The sequence below is a fragment of the Poecilia formosa genome, unplaced genomic scaffold (assembly GCF_000485575.1).
Source record: "Poecilia formosa unplaced genomic scaffold, Poecilia_formosa-5.1.2 Scaffold330, whole genome shotgun sequence".
Taxonomy (NCBI): domain Eukaryota; kingdom Metazoa; phylum Chordata; class Actinopteri; order Cyprinodontiformes; family Poeciliidae; genus Poecilia; species Poecilia formosa.
Genome location: NW_006800269.1, coordinates 320,020 through 344,592, shown reverse-complemented (window position 1 = coordinate 344,592; position 24,573 = coordinate 320,020). Strand labels below are relative to the sequence as shown.

Here is a 24,573-nt window from a genome sequence, read left to right as displayed (position 1 = left end):
TTTGATGACCGTCCATCAGTGACGTCTGCACATGAATCTGAAAATAATTCCCACCTCTTGATCTTTTTATCAGGTTACAAACACAAACTTCAATGCATTTCAGAGCAGCGTTTCCATCATTGCGCAATTTGATATTTTCAAAAAATAAATCTGCTTCATGAAAACACGTCAATTAAAAAAAAAATTGTTGATAAAAAGTTTTCGCCAGAATGAGGAGGTTTTTCGGACGAAATTAGTGTAGTCAGCAAACTGCGGTGGGAACACTTCTCTCTTTTTTTTATAGCATCGCACAAGTCACATGATCAACAACAGGATGTTACTGGGGGCGGAAAAGACGAAGAAGATGGCAGGAAGTGGTAGGAGGATGATGGCGCAGCATGTTTTTTTTATGAACTTATAACTTATTCAGGTGTGATTTTAATTGATGTTCTCAATAAATGGAAACACCTCAATCGTGAAATCGTATTTTATTTTTGTCAACATTAGCAGAATATCAGTTTTGTGCAGGTTTGTAATGGAAACAGGTAATGATGCGGAGTTTCAAACAAGCAGCTTTAACGTCTTGGGGAAACAACTCAGTCTGGATGGAGACCGACACCATTCATTTTAAACTTCTGCCATTTTTTTTATTGGTTATTATGTCTGGACTTTGTTGACTATTCTACCAATTTATTTTACTCTAATTATGTTTTTCAGTCTCCATCAGGTTTTCTTCCAGGATTGCCCCGAACTACTTCACTTTCTCACGGCATGATGCTGCCACCGCCATGCTCTGCTGTCTCTTCAGATTCACGCCCTACGTAGTTGGGGGTATTTTTGGTGTGATTATGTGGATTTAAGTTTATACATAATGTCGAAAAAATTCAAGGTGTACAAATAATTTTTCAAAGCTTTAAAATATTTTTGAGTCACTATGATATATGATAAGGTATTTATGAAAGCTCAAAGCTTTTGACTGCGTTTTATTTCCTCAGTTTGCAGTTTGTTCACCCCGCACCTGTCCTGGCGGCGTTTCTCAAATGAAATCAGCTTTTGATAAGCCTCTTACAATCCATTCTGCTTTAACAAAGCGCTCTTCACCCTGGTGGGAAGCGACCGCTCTTTGATTAGGCTTTTCCAGACGACCTGCTGGAAAACAGCTGTCACCTCGTTAAGGGAGTAAATTAAAGAAGCTGCGGCGCTAAACGTCGAAGCCGAATGAACACACTGCCGTGTTTGAGTCAGAGATGAAAAGTCTCCCAGACAGAATTACATCAGGGATTCTTTTCTTTTTTTAACTTCCGGTGAGTCGGCCGTCTCTGTTTGTCCGTTCAGTCCCTCAGGAGGAGTCAATTAGATGTGGGGGTGTCCCCATGGCAACGCACAGGAGCAACAGGGGAAGGCATGAGTCATCACTGTTGTTAAAGGAGATTTAGAGAAGAGGAGGAGGAAGAGGAGGAAGAGGAGGTAAATGGGGTGAGGCAAGAAAGATGTAGGAGGTCCACTCTTCTGTTGGTATGGAGGGTGGGAGGGAAAAAAATCTAAGGGCTGAAATCAAAAGCAGAGGATGAGAAAAAGTTGAGAGGATAAGACAGCAGGAGAAAGCAACAAAGACTGAATTTGAGCAAGAAAAGAAACAAAGACGTAACGCAAGTAGAGAAACGGAGATTAAACAAGAGGTAACACACGTGGAAATGAGAAAATGTTTATATATTTGGTAGACTCTGTCATCCAAAGGGATTTGCCAATAGGGATGACGTTACACATTTAATATCAGAGGCAACAATAAGCTACTTAGAAGGAAGATATTCAGGTTCATAGCGCCCAATCAGAGATTTAAAAAGGAACGGCAAAAGCAAATGAGGTGGATTAGCAGTGCTTGCTGACAACTCATTTTGTCATCCAGGAAACTTTACTGTGGAATATTATGACATTATTAGGGTCATGCTTAGAAATGTAAAAAACACGACAATAAAGTTCATTTTGAGAATAAAGTCTAAATAATACAGTAGAATTCAACTTTATTCTCTTAAGTGACTTTATTCTCGTACTTTAACAAGAATAAAGTTGTAAAATATCCATATTCGACATGGTAGATCATGACCTCTGCTGCCTGGGAATGTCAGCATCTTTCAACAATCACATGATCATGAAGCATCTTCAGTCAGAGGCGTCTTCAGGTTTGTTGCTGGACTGTTACTGGAAATCATTCCTACCCAAAGCATCACCATCCACAGTGACTCTTCAGAGATACTTGGATGATATGATTACAACAACATTTCATTTCCATTTGTATTAAGAGTATTTGTGAATCCTTTTCCTCTAGACGTCTGGGAGAGTTCTGCGCCTTCAACCTTGAGGAGCGGTAAAAACATCATTAGTGTTTTCATCAGATTGCCAACAGCACGAGACAAAGCAAAAGTACTTTTCAATTTTCCGTACTGAATCTGAATTGTCAGAGTTGACAGGTTTAGCAAAGAGGTAAATTCAGTGGTTGCTAAAAGTAGGAGATGTTCTGACAAACTGGGTCTTCAAGAGTTTCTTGAAGACGACGGAGAGGAATGCTTCGCTTCCGGTAGATACGTTGTCAAGAGTCTGAACTGTACACCACTTGTGGACTGTGAAGGCACTGCTGTTTATGACTGGAGTGACCGAGTCGTAACGTAAGAAGTCTTTAAGGCCAACATCGAAGACTTGAATCTGACGCAGACAGCTACGGGTGGCCAGTGGAGCTTCATAAACATTGTACCCTTTTAGGCTGATTGAAGACGTCTGGACTGTCTAAATATTTTCACAGTACAGATTTGGAGACCGGCTAGCGGAGCGTTGGAGCAATCAAGGTGGGAGATGAGCGCAGATGGCTGGGTGGCATGTCATGTGTAGTGAGGTCTGATTCTTTTCTCGTGTTTAACGATGCGAAGCGACACAAACGAGAGGTGGAGGCAACATGATCTTTAAAGGTCAGCTGGTCTTCAATCAAGACAGCCCAGTTTCCAGACGCAAGATATTGGGATTCTTGCGTCCCGATATCTTCCAGCTGGGGTCAGCTGGAAGAAGTTTTCAAGTGGTTTATAGATGGAGGTGATGAACTTTCATTTTTGTCGATATATCAGAAAGAGAGAGGAGAATGTGGTTATCAGGTGAGATGACAGCAGTGGATATAGTTGGTAAAGAAAGACAAAAAAAGGGAGACAAGTGAAAGTAGGAGAAGTATTGAAACCAGAAATGGTTGACGTCAGAGAGTAAGGTGAACCAAAACAAGGGATGGATGATGGAGAGAAAAGGGTAAAAAGGAGGAATATAATCTGAGGTGAAGGAAACACGGGAGGGGAAGATTGAAGTAAAACTGAAACAAGAACATTGCAGGAATGGGGGATGAAGGATGGAGAAAAGGAGCTGCAACTGTGGAAGAGCAATAAAAGGTTGTTGTGTCTGGACTCTGGGCCATTGATCACAATGTGAAAAGTCCAGAATGTAACAGGGCCATTAACATTTGGCCAGACACAAACAGCAGGTTCAATTTGACAACATTTTTTATTTTATCATCAACACTTTTCATTTGTCCAGCATCACCAGCCTGACCTGAACAGTTTTACAGACGTTTACGGCGCCACTCTGCTTCTCTGAAGCAAATCAAACACACAATCTCTTTGGCCGATATCAAACAATCGAGTAAAGAATTCAGCTATAAAGCCCACGTTTGGACAAAAACAAGCAAATCTAACACACATCATTTAAAAAAACAAAGAAAAAAAAACAGAATGTGACGCTACAGCAGATTTTTCAAAGTTTTGGGGATCATTTCATTTTCAGCTTAGACAGACAGTTCCTATAACTTAAACCGTTTCTACTGTGTGGTTTTGTCTAAGCTTTAACAAGCTGAAGTCGAGCTCTCTGGAAAAAAAAAAGAAGAGAGGGAGAGAGAGATTGAAGTGTAAAGTTAGGAGACTTTGGTCAGAGTAAAACGGATAAATTCAGATGCTTAACATTCAACTTTGGATTGGATGGTTTTGGAGCAAAGTATATCAGTGTCTCTAACTTTAGGCTACATGTTCTCCCTCCTCCATGTGCAGGTCTGACACATTTTCCTTTAATAAACAGAAAATTACAGTTTCCAACTGACCTGTATGTGTTTAACCTGTGGGGAAACGTAGAAGGCTGATTAGAAAATGGCTGACCTGCTGCTAGCTGCTTGCTAGCATAGCGGTTGCTATGACGTGGCAATGAATAAGCTGGATTTACCCGGTTTATTGGACATGGTCCTTCTGGTATTCATAGTTTATAGTTCTAGTGATTGTACAAAATATAATACTCTTAACTGTTCTGCTCTTTGAAGAGTAAGGCCATAAAAAGCTAATATTAGCTGGTTATCAGAGATGCTACTGCTAGCTTTGCTGACTGCTAAACAGTTACCATGGCGTAAAATAAAAGGGATGGGTGGTTCTTCTTCTACTCTGGAAATATCTTCATTTCCAAAATAATCAAATTGATTGTTATCGTGAGGAAAAAGCAGCCATCTTTCTTTAGCCGGCTAAGCGCTACGCTACGACATATAGCAGGAGAAAACTCCAGTCAGTTTAACGACTAATGAGATGCCAGAGAAAGTGAGAGAAGACCATATGAGACCTCATTAGAGTTTAATAGCTGATAGCTGTGCAGAACTTAAAGCATAATTCATGATTTCCTCATTAATTGTGACAGTAGAACAATATGAAGTGGTGTTTACCTTCCAAAGCTTGCAGCCCTCAGCTCACTGACCCTCATGTCAGTGGAACACCGACAAAACTTATTTGGATCAGTTCTTTAGCTGAGCGTGGTTAGAAATGAGCTCCAAAAATCATTTACATTTCATTAAAACGTGACTTTGATTAGGCAGGACAGCAGATCGAGGCAGCATACAGCAATCGGACTGATCCTAATTCTGCTGTCAGATTAGCCCTAATCTAGTGGTTTCTTCAGTTCCAACATTGCATTGTTTTCTGATTACCTGACGTGATTTTATAAAATAAAAAAGGCACATTTACAATGTGTTTGCTTCCAATAAACAGCAGATACACACAAGTGAATAACACAGATCGATCAGAGTGGTGTGAATTTTACAGAGGAAACCTGTGTCTGAAAAAAGAACAACAAAAAAACCTTAAAAATCAAAACCTACACTTTTTTGGTCAATATGAAGAGAACAAATAAATAAAAACGAAACCATGATTGGAAGGACAGAGCAAGTAGCAAACAGGCTTATTCTAGTTCAGGCATAAACTGATGGATGTGTAAGATGCCAGTCTGGGGAAATCCACACAGCAGGAGGTTCCTTCGACAGTCGGCTTCTGGGGTAAATGTTAATGACGACACAATCAGCAGAATAAAAAAAAATGCTTAAAGCTTTTTAGCTTGACGTATTTGGTAAATTTGGAATATTAAAAAAAAAAAAAAAGTAAGCAGGCACTTGACGCGACGGCACTGAAAAACGTATGAAAGGCACAGGTGTGTGTGAAAGCTGGTGTGACACGCTCAGAGCGTTCCTCAGTGGAAATGTGTCACCAAACCGAAGGACGGTTCAGAGAACAACGGCTCCAGTCCGTGTCGAAGTCTGAGTGCATTCTGGAGCAGGGCTGGGAACAGAGCTGCTTCTGAAAGAAAACTCTGACACGTCCTTCGCACGGCCTGCTCAGCAGCGCCGAGGTTTTCTGGTCACTCGGAGAGGCGGAGCTACTCGCTGAAGCTGAAGTTGAGGCCGAGGCCGGAGCTGTCGGTGGTCGGGGACGAAGGGCCCGCGCTGGACACGGCGCTGGACGGGATGCTGCCGTCTGCCCAGGAAAAGAAAAAAAAAAAGAAAGATGAAAGCCACAAGTACAGAAATGTGCATACGTATTTAAAAAGAAAAAAAAAACAGGTATCTGATCTGATGTGGTGATTTTATACACTGACCGACCGATAAACACACCATCGAGTTTTAGAAATGATCTTCACCAGATTCTAAAATAATTTGGCTCTCATGTCGTTAAAAATGTTACACACTCATTATTTAGGCCCGGGAACAAAAGGAGAGAGAGAAAAAGACTTTTCTGAAAGATACAAGCAGAGATTGATAGGAGAAGTGAGTAAGCAGAAAAGTCTTATCAACATGTGCTATATAAATCAACAGGTGCGATATAAATCAACAGGTTCTATATAAATCAACAGGTTCTATATAAATCAACAGGTGCGATATAAATCAACAGGTACTATACAAATCAACAGTGTGGCATCAAAACCAACAGGAAGCAGGCGGAGGCTTCATAGGAGGAGAAGAAAATAAAAACAAATCGAGTCACAGCTAAGAGGGATGAACTGGGTTGTTGAAACGGTTCTGTTGTTTCTACCAAGTGCTATTTAGCAACAACGTTCCTAAATAGCACTTTGGAGTTTGTGTCTCAGATATTTATGTTTGTTGTTTCTACACTCAAACAGCTGGTAACTATAGAAAAAGACTGAAATGCCAATTATTTTTCTGCCTTTATTTTGGTGCCCCTTTTAGCACGGCACCCACATGCGTAGCGCCGTGCTAACCCATTTTTTGCGCCGCTGGTCTTCATGATGATGTTTTTAACATTTAGGAGACCTCTGAATGGAGTTTGCGACACTTGATTTGTTGACTGGTTTTTTTTTAACCAAAAAAAAAAAATAAAATAAAATAAAATCAAACTTCCTTGCACTTAATGATCATGTCCTACTTTGTGTCACGCATTTACTTCAGATTGGAGTTTCTCTAAAAACTCCACTGTGCAGATACCCATCATCAGGGATCCGTAAGGAGTCGACCTCTTGTGTGACATTATAAAAACCACCATGCTGTTAGACTTACACCACAGAGGCTGACCCGGCGGACGGAGCGACGCCTCCGATCCGGAGGAGGACAGAGGCTGCTGAGGGCTGTAGAGAGACGTCTGACTTTGAGAGTCAAACAAACCAGAAAGTGCTGCAGAAGAAACAGAAACATCAGGCTCAAGTTCTGCTTTTCCCTGGACGTAAACCCAAATCCGACTGCATTATGGCAAACTGATGTTTGTGGAGAGATGTGGACCGAATGAGACTCGATAACAAGTAAAGCCGTTTACTGGGGATAAAGCTGGAGCTGAAACAAAAGCAAGAATACTTTGGCACATTTACTACACAGCCTGTTTGTGCACTTTATATTGAGTTTGAAATAAATATAAATATCATGAAGCTTTGTAAATTTACTTTATTTTGAAAAGCCAACAGCTTCTGTCTGAACTGTGCACTGAGTGAAGTAAAACCAGAGAGGACAGTCTGAAGTAGAGGGACAGAAAAGGAGGAAGGAACCAAAGAGGTTAAAGTTGAATATGTTTTTAGTTCAAGCCTCTGAAAAAACAACCCCAATTATTAACGCATGTTGCATTTGAACGACATCAACGTAGATAAGTAACATATTTTGGTCTTCATGCGTAACATTTCAGGTATGTTTTGAAGACTAGCTGATTATATTTGAACATCAGCGTCGTGTCAAAGCCCCACAATCCACCACGGTTTAAAGACATCCTACAGGAACAGACTTGTCACAATACAACACTTTACTGGACGATAAATTATTCCAGTAATTTGATAACGTTGTTTTGAGGGAATTTTTAAGTGATATATTTAAAATGGCTCAGTAATGCAAGTTTACCACTTCAAAGACTAATAAACTGTAATTCTGTAAAGAAGACTTTACACTGGAGGTGGAATAGTTCAAGTAACACCCACAAAAAAATCCCAACAAAAAACAGGAAATAAAATGGAAATTAAAATAAAAACGCACAATCAAAACCTTAAATAAATAAAATGGATTACAGAGTCTCTAAAATTATTTTTCAAAAAATATTAAACATCAGAATGGAAATCATTGGGTGAATTTTATTTTATCCCGATTAATTGATTTATTACTCAAAAAAAAAAAAATCTTTTTACTTATTTTCCTCATCATAACAAATATAAACTCATTTCGATAAGAAAAAGAAAACAAAGTTACCTGCTATGAACAATCATCATCATAATCAAGTCCAGACAACAGCAGCTCAATCACATAATTATAAAATGTTTATGTTTTTGACACCTTTTCTAATGTCAGACATATTATAAAGTTGTATAAGAGCTGAATTTTCTCCAAACATTAACATCAGTGAGTGTTGAGCTTCCATGAGACCCACCTTTCATGGTTTTGGCCTGGGCCTCCCCGATGCTCTCGCACACCTTGCTGAGGAACTCCTCCACCTGCTTCAGGGAGAGAGAGTTGTGCAGTGTCTCCAGCGGGTAGATAGAGGGCACCATAGAGCAGCCTTCGAATCCTGCGGTTTAAAGAGGAGAGAGACAGAAAGACAGAGACGCTTCACTGTACCAGATCACTGGGTGCAGGGAGAGGAGAGGGGAAAGCAGCCAACTCTGAGCTTATTGGTTCTTCCTCAGGCAGCTGCTAGATCACTCCATGCCAAACCAAAAACAAAACAACCGATCTACAGCAAGACGAGAAAAGACGAGACGAGACGAGACGAGACAAGACGGCCTTTTAGGGTCGGTTAGATGTGGCAGCACAGCAACAGGAGTCTCAGTTAATCAGAGCCACGTTACAAAAACACCCGTGAGGTTTCTCACCGGTTAATTGGCGAACGTTGTGTCGTGTGTACGCAGGAACGTGTTGCGTCCTCCGTAACCATGGCAACAATGATTACAGTATATGACGCCGAGTTTGAAGGTACTTTGAAAGTGAAAATATGGCAAAAGTAACACTGTCACCTTCCTAAAATAATGGCTTAAATAATCGTCTTTTGGCAATTAAGAGGTGGTGATTTTTACTGCAAAAATTATTTTTGGCAAAAAACAAAACAAAACAACACTATTATTTTATGAAGGTGGCTATATGATTATTTTTTTTTAAACCTTAAAGTTGCAGTCACGGTTAAGAACAACAGAGCTTTTGAATTTGAAGGAAGAAGAAATAGGAAATGTCAGAGTTTAAAATGTACTTAAAAAGTTGGATTTATTTAGGATTTAAAGGAACCGAGAAGTGAGGAAGTAGCGATCATCCAGAGGAAAGTTTAACTATTTTACAGAGAATCCTGCACCTGGTCAGGTGAACGCAAGTTAATTGTAAAAAAAATAAAATAAAATAAAAACACAAACCAAACGTTGGTTAGGACTAGACTGAAACTACAATGAAAAATTAAATGTAGTCATGACTTCCAGTAAAACCAGTAAGTCTGTCCCAGACAGGAGGAACCTCCTCTTTATACCCACCTTTAAAAAGAACCAACATCACAGGTACAAAATACCAACCCAAGAAAACGGGAAGAGAAAAAAGAATGAAATGTGACCCTGCTGTAACCCAATGCAGCATCCAGGCACTAAGACGGAGCGCTTCCACCTCTGAACCTCTGGAGCAGGATCAGTAAACCTGGTTAAATTAACCGATTCTCCGGGGGAATCACGCCTCAACTAGAAACCTTTTAGCAAAATACAAACAAAAAAAAGCATCACTTCTCAAAGGCTTTAGGTCAGTCTGACAGGTTTTACCCCATTTCATTTCCAAAAACAAAAGCGCCCAGGTTCTTCAAATTCACTCTTTATTTTTAAGCATTTCCATGAATCATGCTGATAAAAATAAGTCATAAAAATGTTTCGGTCTCACATCTTGCATATTAAGTCAGTTTGGTTCTGCTCTCCATGTGGGTTAGCTGACCCAGATTATCCAACCCCTGACCAAAACCAAAGGATTCTGCTTCACTTCCTGCTGGTAGCTCTTCACTATAGAAGCCTGTACTAGGGCTGGGCAATAAATCGATTTTAGTGATTAATCGGATTTTCTGCTTTTGAAGATTTCATTTTTGGAAAAATTTTGACATTTTTTCAGTCCCACCAATCCACTTGTTGGGTTTCCAGAGTGATGTTAACCCACCCGAGAACCGCCATCTTGTTTGAACAAGCTCATATTTCAACTCACAGAAGAAATTACTGAAATAAAAGTCATTAGTAATTTTTTAAAGAAAAAAAATGAGGATAAATAATAAATTAAAATTGAATTTGGTAATAACAAAAGTAAATCAGATGTTATTTTTGAGCCATATTGCCCAGTCCTCACAGGTACTCAGCAGACCACTTCATCACTGATATCTGATACAGTTCAGAGTTCATTCAGGGACAGACTGCTGCATCTTAGGGGCACAAAGGAGCCGTTCTGGCAGGTCCTTCCTTCACAAGCTCAATGAGTGTTTATATTCCAGGATTTTCTGTGAATAGTCCATTTTTTATGTAGAAACATACACGCACTAATCTGGGTATTTATCATATCGTTTATCGTAATAGATGTTGATTTATCACTGTCATGATAAATTCCATCAGTGCTGTTTTAAATCTTCCCAACACTGTTCAAACTGTCAGGAATGACAGTTTTACTATTTTCTCTATTCGTTTAATAAAAGCATCAGTAAATACAGTTACTGTGCGCAGTTTAGTGACACAAATCATATTCTTTATGTAGCCAGAGTCCTAAGGAAGCATATAGGAATACTTTTTAAGAGCATTATTTATGTTTGTGGGGTTTTAACTGCTGTGAGTCAGTCACAAAATTACCTTAAAAACATGTAACAAATAGTTCTTGTCACTTATCACAAAAGTATTGCAAAATATCACAATAAAAATTTAACTCCATATCGCCCAGCCTTAACATGCACATTTTTAAATCAACTTACTCAGTTGCATATTTCTTTGAATCCAAAATATGCTGTTATTACTATTACTATGCACAGGCTCTTATCCATACTTTGTTTTTTATATTTTCACCTTTTTGTGAATCTGAATGCTTTGGCCTGCCTGCCACTTTGCTGCTGTCACACTGAGGGGAAATAAGAGTCATTTCTATTCTACTCTAGTATCTAGGAAAGAAGGTCAATAATTTTCTTCCACTGACACAATACAATAAGACTAGCAGCATAAAAGATTCACACAGAAGCTCCAGATGAAGAGCAGAAAATGACAGAAGCTGATGATCCACTCCAACATGGGCCACCTGGCCATGAAGCCTCCTGGGAGAGCGGCGGTGTACTGACACCGAGTCGCGCTCTCGCTCTGTAAAAGGCCTAATTGGTGCCATTAACACCAGACGATGCTCTCTGAAAACACATCAGTGCTGAAGAAAAATGGCTCTTCTCACATCCACTCCAACAAACCTGAAACTAAACCAGAGGGCCTGATTCTCATTTGAGAATCATTATCTTTAGATCGTTGTCTTTATGGTAAAAGTGATGCTTCACATCTGCTAAATGAAAACTACTATACATATCATAAGTTTATTTTAAATTTTTGCTTATGTTTTTTTAATCCAAACGTTAAGCAATTACATAATACATCACATTCACATATATCCTAACTGTGTAATTAAAATGTTATCTTACTTTTGCTGCTCTGGGAAGAGCAAAAAAAAAAGACGTCATCTATTTCTGTGTAGAATTGATATTCATTGTATTTTTACAGAATGTTTTCACATTGTGAGTCTCTGATTATTCTCATTATTCTTTTGATTAACCGATTAATAACTGGATAGCAAAATATGCTTAAGATATCTAACAGGATTTGAACCTGACGAGTTCAGCAAAGAACATACTTAGAGACAAAGAAGGATGTTTTCATCTTAAATGCAAAAATGTAGAAACTTTTCTTACAGTTCTTACCTAAGTACAGGTCTGAGTGTTTTTTTCTTTCAAATTGCCTGTTTTTTAGTTAACGATTAATCGATTACTAAATTAGTTGATGATTATTTCAAGCTCCAATTAATCACAATAAATCGTTTCAGTCCTACTTTTTAATTTAATTTTCTACTCTGTAAATGATTCTAAATTTTGTCAGCTAAATACAGAGAGGAAGACGATGCTGCCTTCCTCGGTCAGCATGCAAGCGTTTTTAACACTGTGGTCATGAAACAGCCCCACCGCTAGAAAAACCAGACAGGCAACAACAGGCAGGAAACCAAGCCATGACAACCAACGCAGGAGGCTACAGCTGATGCAAAGCTCAGAGGGCATCGACGGCAGCCATCTTCCGCCTGTACCGGTCCGAAGGCGCAAGACGGGCATGGAGGGGGAGGGGCGGAGGGGGGAAGCACGCGGGCTACAGAGGCTGACCGTGGAGACAGTCGGAGAGCTCAAGGCCGCACGTCAGCTGGATCCTGAGGAGGCGCAGGTGGTAGGGACAGTGGTGCAGGTGATAGGAGAAGGACCTGTCCAGGGCGACAGGGTCAAACCCTTGCAGCGCCAGCTCAGCGAGTTCATCTGAGGGCTCTGAGGGAGGAGAGGCAGAGGACAGAGAGAGGAGGAAAATGACAGCACAGCGGAGCAGCAGGAGGAACATGAGGAGAGGCGGGAGGTAACGAGCTTAAACCACGGCATCTTTAGACAGGAAGACCTGAGACACCACTTCTCTTTTCTCGAAGATCTTCAGTGAGTTGACTGACAGAAACATCCTGATCCTGGTTCTGTTTTGTTGTCACGCTTCCATTTTTCAGATTAAACAACTAATTTCAGACCAAGATAAAAGCAAAAACAGCAAGAAGCAATTTCCCAATGATGATTTCATTTGTAAAGAGAAGGAAGCTATACCAGCCTGACCCTGTCAACAAGGAGCTGACCTCTTGGCTGATAGGACATCTAGGAAACAATAACGACCAACAAACATTCCTCTAGATCAGGGGTGGGCAATTCCAGGACTCAGGAGCCGGTGTCCCGCAACTTTTCAATGCGTCTCTACTTCAACACACCCGAGTCAAATAATGAAGTCATTGACGGGAGCCTAGAGAATCTGACTGCAGATGATTCAGATACTTGATGAAGTGTGTTGGACCAGAGAGGCGTCTAAGAGTTGCAGGACACTAGGGCTTAAGGACTGGGGTCGCCCACTCCTGCTCTAGAGGGATTTTGGTCTGCTCTTCCTCGAAGATCTATTGTTTAAAATCAAACCACAACATTACAAACGAGTTGCAGGCTGGACTTGAATCGGCCAGTTCAAGGCAGGCAAATGCGACCCATACACGGCTTTTTCCGCTGCGATCTGAACAGCCCAATTCCGATCGTTCCACACCCCAAAAATCCGATCTGTGCCACTTCCACACATGGAACTAAAAATCTTGCATGGCAGTAATTTATTTCCATTCACTCTGATACCCTTAAATAAAATCCAGCAGATCCAATTGCAGGTTTGGGACAAAACTGCAAACCTACCGAGACGAGGCCACATCTGTAGACTGACAGGCTGAGCAAGCAGAGGCCTGTGGTAACTCTGGAGGAGCTGCAGACATCCACAGCTCAGAGCCAGAGAATCTGTCCAACAAGACAACTATTAGTCTTTAACGTCCCAACTCTGGCTTTTCGGGACGAGTGGCAAGGAGTCGTTGATTGGGTAAAAAAGAAAAAGAAAAAAACTACAAACAAGAAGCCCTGTTTAAAGTTGGCCACAAGCTGTACTGGAAACACACCAAACATGTTTAACAAACACATAAAGTTTGAACTTTTGGGTCTACACGCAAAGCTAAACTCAGGACAATCTTTAAAAGAAAACAGTTTAGCTTTAGAAGGGCTGGACGTCAATCTACCAACAAATGTGAACACAGAACCAGAGCCATAACGGTTCAGATTAAAGCATATTCTAATGTTAGACTGGCCCAGTCAAAGTCCAGATGAGAGCCAACAGAAAACAGAGACGTAATTTTTACACTTTCCCACTCTCTAGATGTGCAGGGCTAGCAGAGGCACACCCCAAATCACCTGCTGCTGCCAAATATTTATCAGGTCATTTTATTTTAGGTTTCCTGCATTTCGAAAATATATTGGAACAGGTGAGCTGAATCTCATCTGTATCCATCAAAATATTCAGTTTTACAGCTCACATTTAAAGATGTACATTCTTATCATTATTTGCGTAGTTTCAGTGATTTTCTATGAAACGTAAAGATACAGACCTGAAGGAAAAGATCATGTGTTTGGAAACAATCTGTCTGATAAAACCATTTACTGAATTATCAGAAAAATACGAGGAAGGTGCCAAGAACAGGCAACATTCGACTTCTTTGTTTGTGTAAGACGCATAAAAATATACAATCAAGAAAAATGTTCATGGACGAGTTCTGTTGATCCGGTTCCAAGTCGTTCATCCATTTTCATCCGTTCTCTGAATTAATTGCAGATTCAATACAAGGTCACAGCTACTGACGCAAGCAGCACATCCAAGTGTTTTTAATGATGTTGAGATTCTGAGGATGTCCTGATCGATAGACACCGGTTCAACCAGCCGTCTGCCGGGAACAAAGGCTTTGTGCTACAATAATATTAGTATAGTCAAGCTGTAACAAGCCAATAAGAACAGCTTCCTTGTTGTTGATGTCAAATCTAAGATGTGCTTTCTGGCTCATAAGTAGAACAAAAGGCAAAAAAAGCATCACTTTTGGGGGGCCACATCTTTTTAAATGCGTTTTTGAAGTAAAAAATGTGGGCAAAAAAAGAGAAAATTAAAAAAATAAGGCTCTTTATGCTCTATCAGTTACTTCGGATAACATTTGAACAAACTGATCATATTTCCTCGAGTTTTTGACATTTGGTGAATTTATTTTTGTCTCCCTTATTCTCAACAGATTACAATTAAGATAAAAAATAATAATATACAAGCATCTGATAATTACTCCTTCTGGTCTAAGAGTCAAAGTCTACCTAAAATGCAAGACCAGGTTTTCTTCCAGCAACAAATGACAGAAAATCTTTCTGTAAACTGCACAAAACAAGCAGCACAAGTCCCACTCTGCACGCCGGGAACAGGTGCAAACACCATGAGGTTCACGCCTTTCAGACGCCAATGTACCCCAACTATAGTGAACATAGTAAATATCAGTTTAAATTTCACACTAAAGAGGCATAAAGAAACTGTCAACATGCCAGAATGTGTAAAAACCCAGCAGACACCCACAAACCAGAGGCCTAACTCATATTTAGATTAGTTGGGAAATTAATTAATTAGATAAATTAATGACACAAAATTTAACATGCTCCAAAATTTTAACACAATTGATCATATTTTTTATTTTACGTACAGAAGTCTTGAGCCAGAACCTTTGTGTCTGCGTGTTTCTGGTACGACACAAGCGACATGCGCAACAACAGCGATGGGCGACGAAGCCTCTTCTCTTTTCCCGGTGGGGGTTCATTTGTTCATGAGTTAGCCCATCAACTGTGCTTAAGAACTGACTACTAAAATATCATAATAGTGACTCTGTAATAACTTCTCATAGTCTTATGTTACACTGTGCAGAAGCTTCATTCACCTCAAAACACAGGACGTTTTATACTGGAGATGAAACTGACGGCATGACCTACTTTCTGATCAACACTTGGGGACAATAAAAAAATAAAATTCAGTTTCTAGATAGTCCGTTGACTTTTAAATATGTAAAAAAATAAAATAAAATAAAAAAATGAGAGAGTGATGTCATGTTAAAAATAAAACCGAATTCAGCAGAATGCACACCTTTGAGCCCGATATACACGCCCTATTCAAAACTGCACTAAATCAGCTGACGTCCTCCAAAGATGTGACGGAGATTCTCCACAACATCTCCTTTATGTTCTCACTTTTACACCACAACCCACATCAATACACAGAGAAACAGAAGACCACAGCCTTTGGAAAGTACAAATGACTCAAAAAGGAGCAAAAGGTTTTGAGTGAGTACAAGTTATGATGTGCACTAGATTGTCTACACGTGGAAATATATCCGAGGAAGAAGATATATTCCAGAAAGAGAACAATTTGTGAGGAAATGGCAGAATCAGGGAGGTAAATTAACCTTGAACAGGCAGAGCAGGTGGTGTTAGCAGTGCAGGCTGAAAACAACACAAGGCTCATCAAACACCGAGGCTGTGCGGTGAAACAGAAACTCTGATGGAAAAATAAATGAAAACGTTCATTCGATGTCATTGACTAAGTCAAATCTCCACATCCCCAAAGGTGGTTTTTCTTTTTTTACCCCCCCACAAAAGGGTCATGCAAGATGAACTAGAGGATTGTCGAAGTATACTTGAAGAAAAGCGGACATACCATTGGTCGGATGCCTGGCAAACGACACAGAAAACCTCTTTACTGCCGGCATAGAGAGCAGTTCTGAGGAGATAAGAGAGGTAACTGGGATTACTGGAGGTGCCGGTATCTGTGCCAGTCTGTCGGCCTGCGTGCTCTTCAAAGAAATGAAAATAAAAAAAATAAATTAAAAAAAAAGAGGAGGAAACAGAAATAGGGCAGAGTTGGCTTTCTGATTCACACACGTTCTGCCAACAACTCTGAGGGAAAATGAAGAGAAGAATGAGAAGTAAAAAAAAAAAAAAGAGGTTGAAAATTTGATCTCAATTTGATCTTTTAGCCAAACGGAAAAGATGCATAACTTGTAATAATCTGTCAATAGATAAAATGTCGATAAAATACACTAAGACATGCTGACGTAATCCAGAGCAAAGACAAAAATATCAGTTTGTTACAGGTGTCTCAACCTGCTGGGTATAAACAAAATACCAGGAAGTTAAAACATGTTAAGAAATCTCTCAACACTCTGAACCACATCGAGTTTCTCAGTCCATATTGAAACATTCTGAAGTTTTACAGAGGAAAATAACTTATTTTCTGTCTATGGAAATTGCGCTGCAGTGGTTAGAGTTTGGGAGCACGCATTTTATTCCAACGGTGCAAAATCTATAGGTAAATAAAACCAAAAATATTGAAATATAACAGTGACATATGTTATATAGTTTTAGACAAATTAAGAGTAGCTGAGGGACTGATCTGCTTTCTCCATTGTTGAAACAGAATCTATAATAACTTATATGCAACCATAAAGTCTAAAAAAATAAAATAAAATAAAATAATAGTAATAATAAAGATTTTAAAAACAATTGCACAAGCGCCTCAGCTAGAAATGTCACTTCAAATTTTACTGACGGTCTGAATTGAATTATCTCTCCTGTTACATTAAAGTGCTGGTTCGGCTCTTCCTGCTGGTTCAGAACCCTCTGCTGCTCCTCTGCATCCGACACCAGAACACGCCGACCTTCAACACGGAGGGGTTAAAGGTTCAGCACTTTGGTTTCAGGTCCTAAAGGAGATTTTCTGCTTCTTCTTCTTCTTCAGACTCTTTTATAAACATGGAGTTCCCCAAAATCCTACTCTAGGACCGATATACATATATGCATTTTAGTTATTTACAAATTTCTCAAGGTTTAAATTTAACCTACTCTCCAGGTCTGTCAGAGTAAAACCCAGATTACCTGCAACTTCCTACAACTTGATGAAAATCAAAGCCCTTTAGTGCCCCGTGGATAGATTTTCAGGAGTTTGGTTTGGCGTCTTAATTCCAGTGAAGAGAAGTCTTCAAGATTTAAAGCTTTAGCCGATTTCAGCCATTTAAATAAAGACAAAATGAACATTTTCAAATGAGTTTGATCACATGGGTTTCAAATGAGTTTGATCACCCATGTGATCAAACATGGGTTTGATCACATGGGTTTGATCACATGGGTTGTGATCAAACCCATGTGATCAACTGAGCTGCACAACAACTGCCTGCGGATAATAAGTATGACTGATTGAATGAAACGTTGATTGGTTCATATACTCACCCTTCATCATTCTTACTGTTGGTGCTGTGAAGTTTTGCTATCAGAGCGACACCACTAAGTGGAAAAATTCCTGCTGTGCACAATTTAATCCCAACTCAAATAACTTACCATTTTGCTGTGATTATGCTGTGCGGCGTAAATGTAGGCGATTGTTAAGAAATCTTGGTGAGTGCAAAGAGAGTTGCTGCTTTTTACCAGTAGCAGCATGAGGAAAATTTTTTAAATCAGATTGGATTATTTCCAGTTGAATTACTGGCTCTTGTAGTGAGGATTACCACAAAATTAAGTAGGAGAAAAAAAGGAAAACAGCAGCCAGGATTTGGGCTTCTAGCCACCAAAGCTACTTTAGGACAGATTATTAAATTCCACAAATGAGGAGACAGTGCCATGGCATGCAAAAACAAAACAAAAAAAAAATCAAACCTTTTTAATCCCCAAGCAGGCAGAGAGGTGTGATGGTGACGGTTAGTGCCTAAAGCATTGAACACTCCCAACATGCGCCTGCATGCAAAACATTTACCACACAGTCAGTCACTCTGCGATCAGATCAGTGTCGCCAAGACTTTAGAGGAGAAACGGGATGTTTTGAAATTTCGTGGAAAAGGAGGGAAATAACAGAACAGGAAATAGCTGCCAATAGTTCCAAGACGAGACCAGCAGAAGCAAAAAAGCAACAAAAAAAAAAAAAAAAAGTATAATAATAATAATAAAAAAGGTGAAGGGCAAAGATGTGAACACCCGACCCCACGAACACCGCTGTGAACGTACCAAACATGCCAATCTTGCACGGCAGACTGCCGGGGGACAGAGGCGGTTTTCGGTGGTGGTGGTGCTGGGTGCGGACGTAATCCCGCAAGTTGGGGGCGCTAGAGGACACCCCGAGGGCTGAGGCACTGAAGAGGCCAGAGCAGAGCGAGCCTGTGTGAGGACGAGTCAGGGGGAGGGGGTAAGGAGAGGATGGTGAAGGGTGGATGGGTGGGTGGGAGTGGAAGTATGACCGGTGAGTCGTTTTATTTACACACCATGCAGGTATTGTTCCAAACAAAGCATCAGGCTTCTTGTTTTTATTAAACACGTTTACATTGAATTAGGGCTGGACAATATGGCTGAAGACCGTTCCATGGTGTAAGCCTTTCATATCAGCTCATGTCCATAGTTTATCTCTGACATGGTGCCAAACTGCTGGCGTGACCTTTCATGAACTTTCCTGTTTTATCCACAGTTTTCATTCCACACTAGTTGTTGATTTTTAAGCCGTTATGAGGCTGAAACTGTGCAAGTTACTCAGTAGGTTGTTGCTAGGTAACCACAGAGTGAGTGAGGTAGTTTACGCCACCAACCTAGCTTAGAGGATGAGCGGCTAAAGCCTTTCCTCTACCTAGATCTCCCAGAATGCCATGTGGTTCTCTGGATTGGAGATACTCGTCATCTTCCTAAAATAACAGAGTAATTCACTTTTTGCCAAAAGTGAGTGTTTTAGCCTGAACCATCTTCTGACTGACCTTTATTTTAAGAAGGTGGCCATACTGAACCTGAATATCAAATCAGACATATTGATATTGCTCATTGTCCAGCCCTGCAATGACGATGATTACCTGGGTGAAGTTTCCCCCCACCTTCTTCAAATCAGATCCTTTGACCTTTAACAAAGGTCTAAAGGTCAAAAGGTCAACTGCCCCTTGCCCCCTTCATCTTCAAAGCCAAAGCAGAACAAGCAACAATTTTTGCTGCACAAACATAGTCGAGATGATTGACACCAATTTTGTCTGATTTGAAGAAGATGTGATGCTGGTTGACCTTTCATGACCTCTGGAGACATTTCTTAATATCTTTAATATGACAGTGGCACAAACAAACCTTTTTGCTGCACAAACGCAGCACAAATGTTTGAGATCATTTTTGTCTGATTTGAAGAAGGTGGGGGAGAAACTTCACTCGGGTCAGACGGTTCTCTGCAAAAAACTATTCACATCTCCTAAAGTTATAAACACAAACCTTGATGTGATTTTATCACACAAACACAAAGTTACGTTAAGTTTTTCTTTTTAGTTTGAAACTAAAAATCTTTAAAGTGTGGTGTCCATGTGTTTGTATTGAGCTCTTGTTTAAGGTGAACCTTGGATTAGCTTCGATTGCACTGCGTTTAGCTTTATCCATCTTTCCCACATCATCATACTGCCACTACCATGTCAGACCATTGGGATGGTGTTTTATGGTTCAGGTGCAAAGCTTTGTGGCACATGAAGCACATGTGCACGCTTCACTTCGATCTCATCAACTTCTTCCACATATTTGCTGCATCCCTTACATACTTTGCTCCAAAATCCTCCTGTGATGAAGTAGAGGTAACCTCTCACCCAGACATTTCTCTAACAATGTCGTGTGAGTTATTTTGGTCACAACCCAAGGAGTCAAATCCATTAAAATCGTCTGAATAGCCAGTCAGCGCCGCAATGTAGGTGTTGGAAAGATGAAATCTGAGGTCACCTGTGTTTAATTTTCAGTTTTTATTTGTAATATCGATGACTTCCTTCACTCACATACTGCAGTGGCAGCAGAAAGCTGCTGGATGCTTTTCTTTAGCAGGGACTTGACTGATGAAGATGGTTGGATTGACTTTGGAAAGCTCAATACAAACATGCGCCACATTTTTTTTTTAGATTTTTATTACTAAAAAGTTTTGTAAACAATCCACCATTTTCCATCCACTGATTGTCTACAGCATTTATCCGTGCGGGACAGTGAGGGGCCGTGGATGGGTCACCAGTCTGTCACAGGAAAACAGAACAAACAAGCACAAACACTCATTCCTACGGGCAGCTCAGCGTAACCGTAAGGAAGCAGGAATACCCGGAGATCACACATGCAAGTACGGGAAGAACATGCAAACTGCATGCAGAAAGGCCAGGTCTTGTTTTATTCCTCAGTGGAGCCGACTACTTCAGGATGACGACATGAAATCCCCCAAAAACTACATTTAAATGTGTAAAATGTGAAAAGGTTTGACTGTGAACACTTTTACGAAGCACTAAATCAGGGGTGGCCAAGTCCAGTCCTCGAGAGCCACCATCCTGCAAGTTTCAGATGCATCCCTGCTTCAACACACCTGAATCAAATGACTGGCTCGTTATCAGGCCTCTGTAGAGCTGATCCCGGTCTGTTGGAGTAAGGATACTTCTAAAACTTGCAGGATGGTGGCTCTCGAGGACTGGACTTGGCCACCCCTGCACTAAATGATCCACATAACGCATTACAATATGTGGCCAGTGGCATTTTTTGTCAACTCAATCCTGGAAGTGTTTTAAAACAGAATTAATCCAAGAGTCAAACCTTTTGTTGGTTTGTTTTTCCTGACAGATTCGGCACCAAATTCAGCACCACTTTGATTTAACAAGCTAGGTGTGACAGTGAGAAAGACGAGTTACCAACAATGGGAAATGTAGTGGAGTTATGCAGCGAGGAACAATCTCTTCTCATTTGTTAATCTTTATCCAGACTGAAGAATATTTTAATTGAAACAGAGAAACCAATAAATAACTGATGGAGATGCCAGCTGTAGAAAACACACAGCGCTCTCCAAAACAAAACAAAAAAATCATTAAAAAAAATAAAATAAAAAAATCTGAATTAAACTCACACACAATGACATATCAAAAGTATTCTTATCCCATTACCTTCTCCACATGCTGTTTTTATTGGGATTTTATGCTGTGAGAACTGATAACCTCATCTGCTGCTATGCAATAATCTACAATCGACAAACAGAAACATGCGTCTCTCTCCCTTTTTCCTGATTCCCCTAAATAAAAATCTGGTAGAAGAATCGGTTGACAGGACAGTTGCTGGACTTTCATGTTATGATCAAATGAATAACTATAAAATATAATTTTCTTTCTAATTCACAAGTATGCACTAGTATGAGCTGCAGAAAATCAAAATAAAATCCACTCTGGTCTGGGGTTGGCACAATATGACTTAAAAGTAAAATCTACAATTTTCTTTCATGTATTTTTTATTTTATTTTATTATTAATTTTTTTAAATGCTTTCTTTTCTAAAAAAGAGCAATTTAAAATATTACAGAAAAAAATTCCAAAAAGTGACTTTTATTTCAATGAAGTATCAGGATTTTTGTTGTCAACAATGTATTCATAATATTAGAAGAATAAAGATGCAATTTTACTAGAAGACTGTCTTAAGTTTACATTTATGAATAAAAAGTTGTTTTAATGAGAAAAACATTTAGAATAATTAATTTTATATATTTTGTCTTGTCTCATAAAATTATTACTTCATTCTCCTAATATTAAGCCTTTATTCTCGTATTATTTTGATTTTCTTGTCAATTTAGCTTTATTCTAGTATCGCCATGACTGTATTCTTGTAATATGACTTAATTCTTGTAATTAAAAAAAGATTAAAATATCTGGACTGTTCTATTGATGACCTGAATTCAAAGACAAAATAAACTGCAGCTGCCAAACAAGATGGCCGCCCTGCGGGCGCTGACATCACTCTGAACTGTGAAAACCCAAGGTGAAAAAAATCCAGATTTTCCAAAAACATAAATCTTCAAAAACCAAGAATTTGATTAACAGATAAAATGAATTTGCGGCCCTCGTTGGGGTGTGAATACTTTTGAAAGTCACTGTATGAATCGCTACTAAATAATCAATGCAACTCCTGATAAATTTAGTGCTGAAGCCGTATGAAAATTTGCAGTCATGCGCCCCAGATGGCAGGAGGATTGTTTCTGCAGGGCGTTAATGCGCTAACATTTTGTTCAGACACAATGCAGGAAACAAAGCAGGTGGTCCTGTCCTCAGTCTCCTTGGTGCATCAGAGCCTTCAGAAGGAGTTACTGTGAAGCTTTCAGACTGGTTATCGTTTGTCTCTTGATCACACATTGGCACGATGTACCTTTAACCTCAACTTAAGGAAAAAAAGATGCAAACAATCAGTAAATATCCACAGTGACAACGAGGCTTAATAGAAACTTCTGTTTATTCAGAAGAGCTAAGTTGAATTTGATTAAAAGACAATCGGAGTCGTCTAGGTGACACTGAGCAGTAAGTAGGGAAGCTGTTAGCATGCTAATGAAGAACACAAGACAGAAAGTCTTTCTGTCCTCTGTGGTCACATTCCTGCTTTCACGGTTTTCTCCACGCGGCTCCGATTACGCAGCAGACTCGTGCCTGAGAGCGTCGCCATTTTCTGAGGCTTATTAGACGTTAAATTCCCCTGGAAACGCTGAGCTCTGGGGGGGAAAAGCCCTTGAAGTGTTCTTTGAAGTTGTGATAGACCGAGAAAAAGATTTAAAAATATATATTATGTCAAACTGAAATTGCATCAATACCAGTTTATATTTGTAGGAGGAAAAGAACAGGCAACTATTTGGTAAGATGTAGAGGAATGTGTTTATATCTGGGTTTGTTTCATCTTGACTGACGTGTTTTTCTGAAGAGCTGATACTTTGTTGAAGCAGCTTGTGATTAATTAACATTTAGTCCTTTTAGGTTCACAGTGAACATAAATTATAGTGAATCTTAACAGATCTGTTGTCAAACTTTTCCAGACTTACATTATTTTGCTGAAACCTCGACTCCTACTGACTGAGTGCTGAAGCAGAATCAAAACAAGCAAAGTTTTAGTTTCCACAAATTTAAGAGGCCAGATTATTCCACCTCTCATTATTTATCCTTCAAACTAATTTATTAGTTTTTCTGTTGAACTGTGAACGTCTTACAATAATTCATTAAAGTCTCGCGTGACAAAAAACCTGACACTGTGTGTTGGGATGTGCTGCAGACGATCCTGTTTGTCATTTAATGACAACATAAAACACTGAGAGCTGGGAAAAAACATTCACAACATACATTTCTAGGTTAAAAGGATTCCTGAAAAAGTCGATTGCTGCTCTTTAAACGAGAAGATTTATTCACCGTTACATGTTGGTCTGCAAACTGAAACATGGTCGTTACTCTGTATCCTAAAGGCGGGAAAGTGATTCAGCTCAATTTGCCTCTTCTGTGTCGTACACTACATCAGTTTAACATTGCAGTGTGGTGCAGAAAGGGTTTTATTAAGATTTTACCTTATAGAGCGACACAAAGTTGGAAAATTGAATGAACCGCCTTTGAAGTGTCGGTGTGCTAATATGCTTAAAGGGGCGGTATCGTGTAAAATCGACCTTTTTTTAAGTTATTCCTTCAGCAAAAACATGCCTGGAGTGTTGCCTTGATTCTTTCATGCATGTTTGAGAAATCCTTTAATCTCCATGGGAACCATGAATGGTGTTTGAAAAACGTTTGTCAACGGCTTAATGGAGAAACTTCGTTGTGACGACTTCCTGAAGGCGGAGTTCAGAAAGAGCAGGAGCTTCTTAAAAGGAACAGAGGCCCAATTTCAAGGCTTTATATATATATATATATATATAAATATATATATATATATATATTTCTAGCAATTCCAAATAACATAGTTACTCGATTGCATTATGTGCCTGGAAAATACACAACACTGCCCCTTTAAGGGGTATAAATAGTTTTGCAAGGCAAGATGTTGCAGATGTTTCAATTAAATTTAAATCAGCGACCAGTAACCTAAGAGCGTTTAGTTTGATCCTATGAAATTAACTTCCTGTGTAAAACGGCGGTCAGCTAAAACCTGCAGCCTTGTGCTGAACGTTTATTTTCTACAGGGAGTATCGGATCATCTGCAAGCGTCCTGTGACGGAGAAATCCTGATGTTGGCTGTGAACGCCTCAACTCCCAGCTGACCTCTCGCCTGAATAGTTTGGAGTCTGATCCTGTTTGCCCTGCTGCTAAGCTGAACTGAAAGCTATGCAGCCATGAGAAACAGGAGGGGGAGGCGATGGAAAGGAGAGAGAGATGAGGAAGGGACTGAAAGGGGATAAGGTGGAA

General features: G+C 39.7%; 1 protein-coding gene across 21 annotated transcripts in view; it reads right to left on the bottom strand.

The window, feature by feature from the left end:
• Nucleotides 1–3,494: 3,494 nt before the first annotated feature.
• ppip5k1b (diphosphoinositol pentakisphosphate kinase 1b) overlaps nt 3,495–24,573 on the bottom strand; it is a 57,212-nt gene continuing 36,133 nt past the window's right edge. For 8 of the 21 annotated variants that reach the window (XM_016661475.1, XM_016661477.1, XM_016661479.1 and 5 more), the window contains 6 exons: nt 18,420–18,569; nt 16,084–16,146; nt 12,129–12,284; nt 8,166–8,303; nt 6,824–6,937; nt 3,495–5,786 (listed from right to left, as the gene is read on the bottom strand). In XM_016661475.1, coding sequence (XP_016516961.1) covers nt 5,689–5,786; nt 6,824–6,937; nt 8,166–8,303; nt 12,129–12,284; nt 16,084–16,146; nt 18,420–18,569 — 719 coding nt within the window. In that variant the 3' untranslated portion in view covers nt 3,495–5,688. Of the gene's footprint in view, nt 5,787–6,823; nt 6,938–8,165; nt 8,304–12,128; nt 12,285–16,083; nt 16,147–18,419; nt 18,570–20,310; nt 20,420–24,573 lie in introns of those variants that run through there. The other 13 variants (XM_016661487.1, XM_016661488.1, XM_007573477.2 and 10 more) reach the window with 9 other exon arrangements.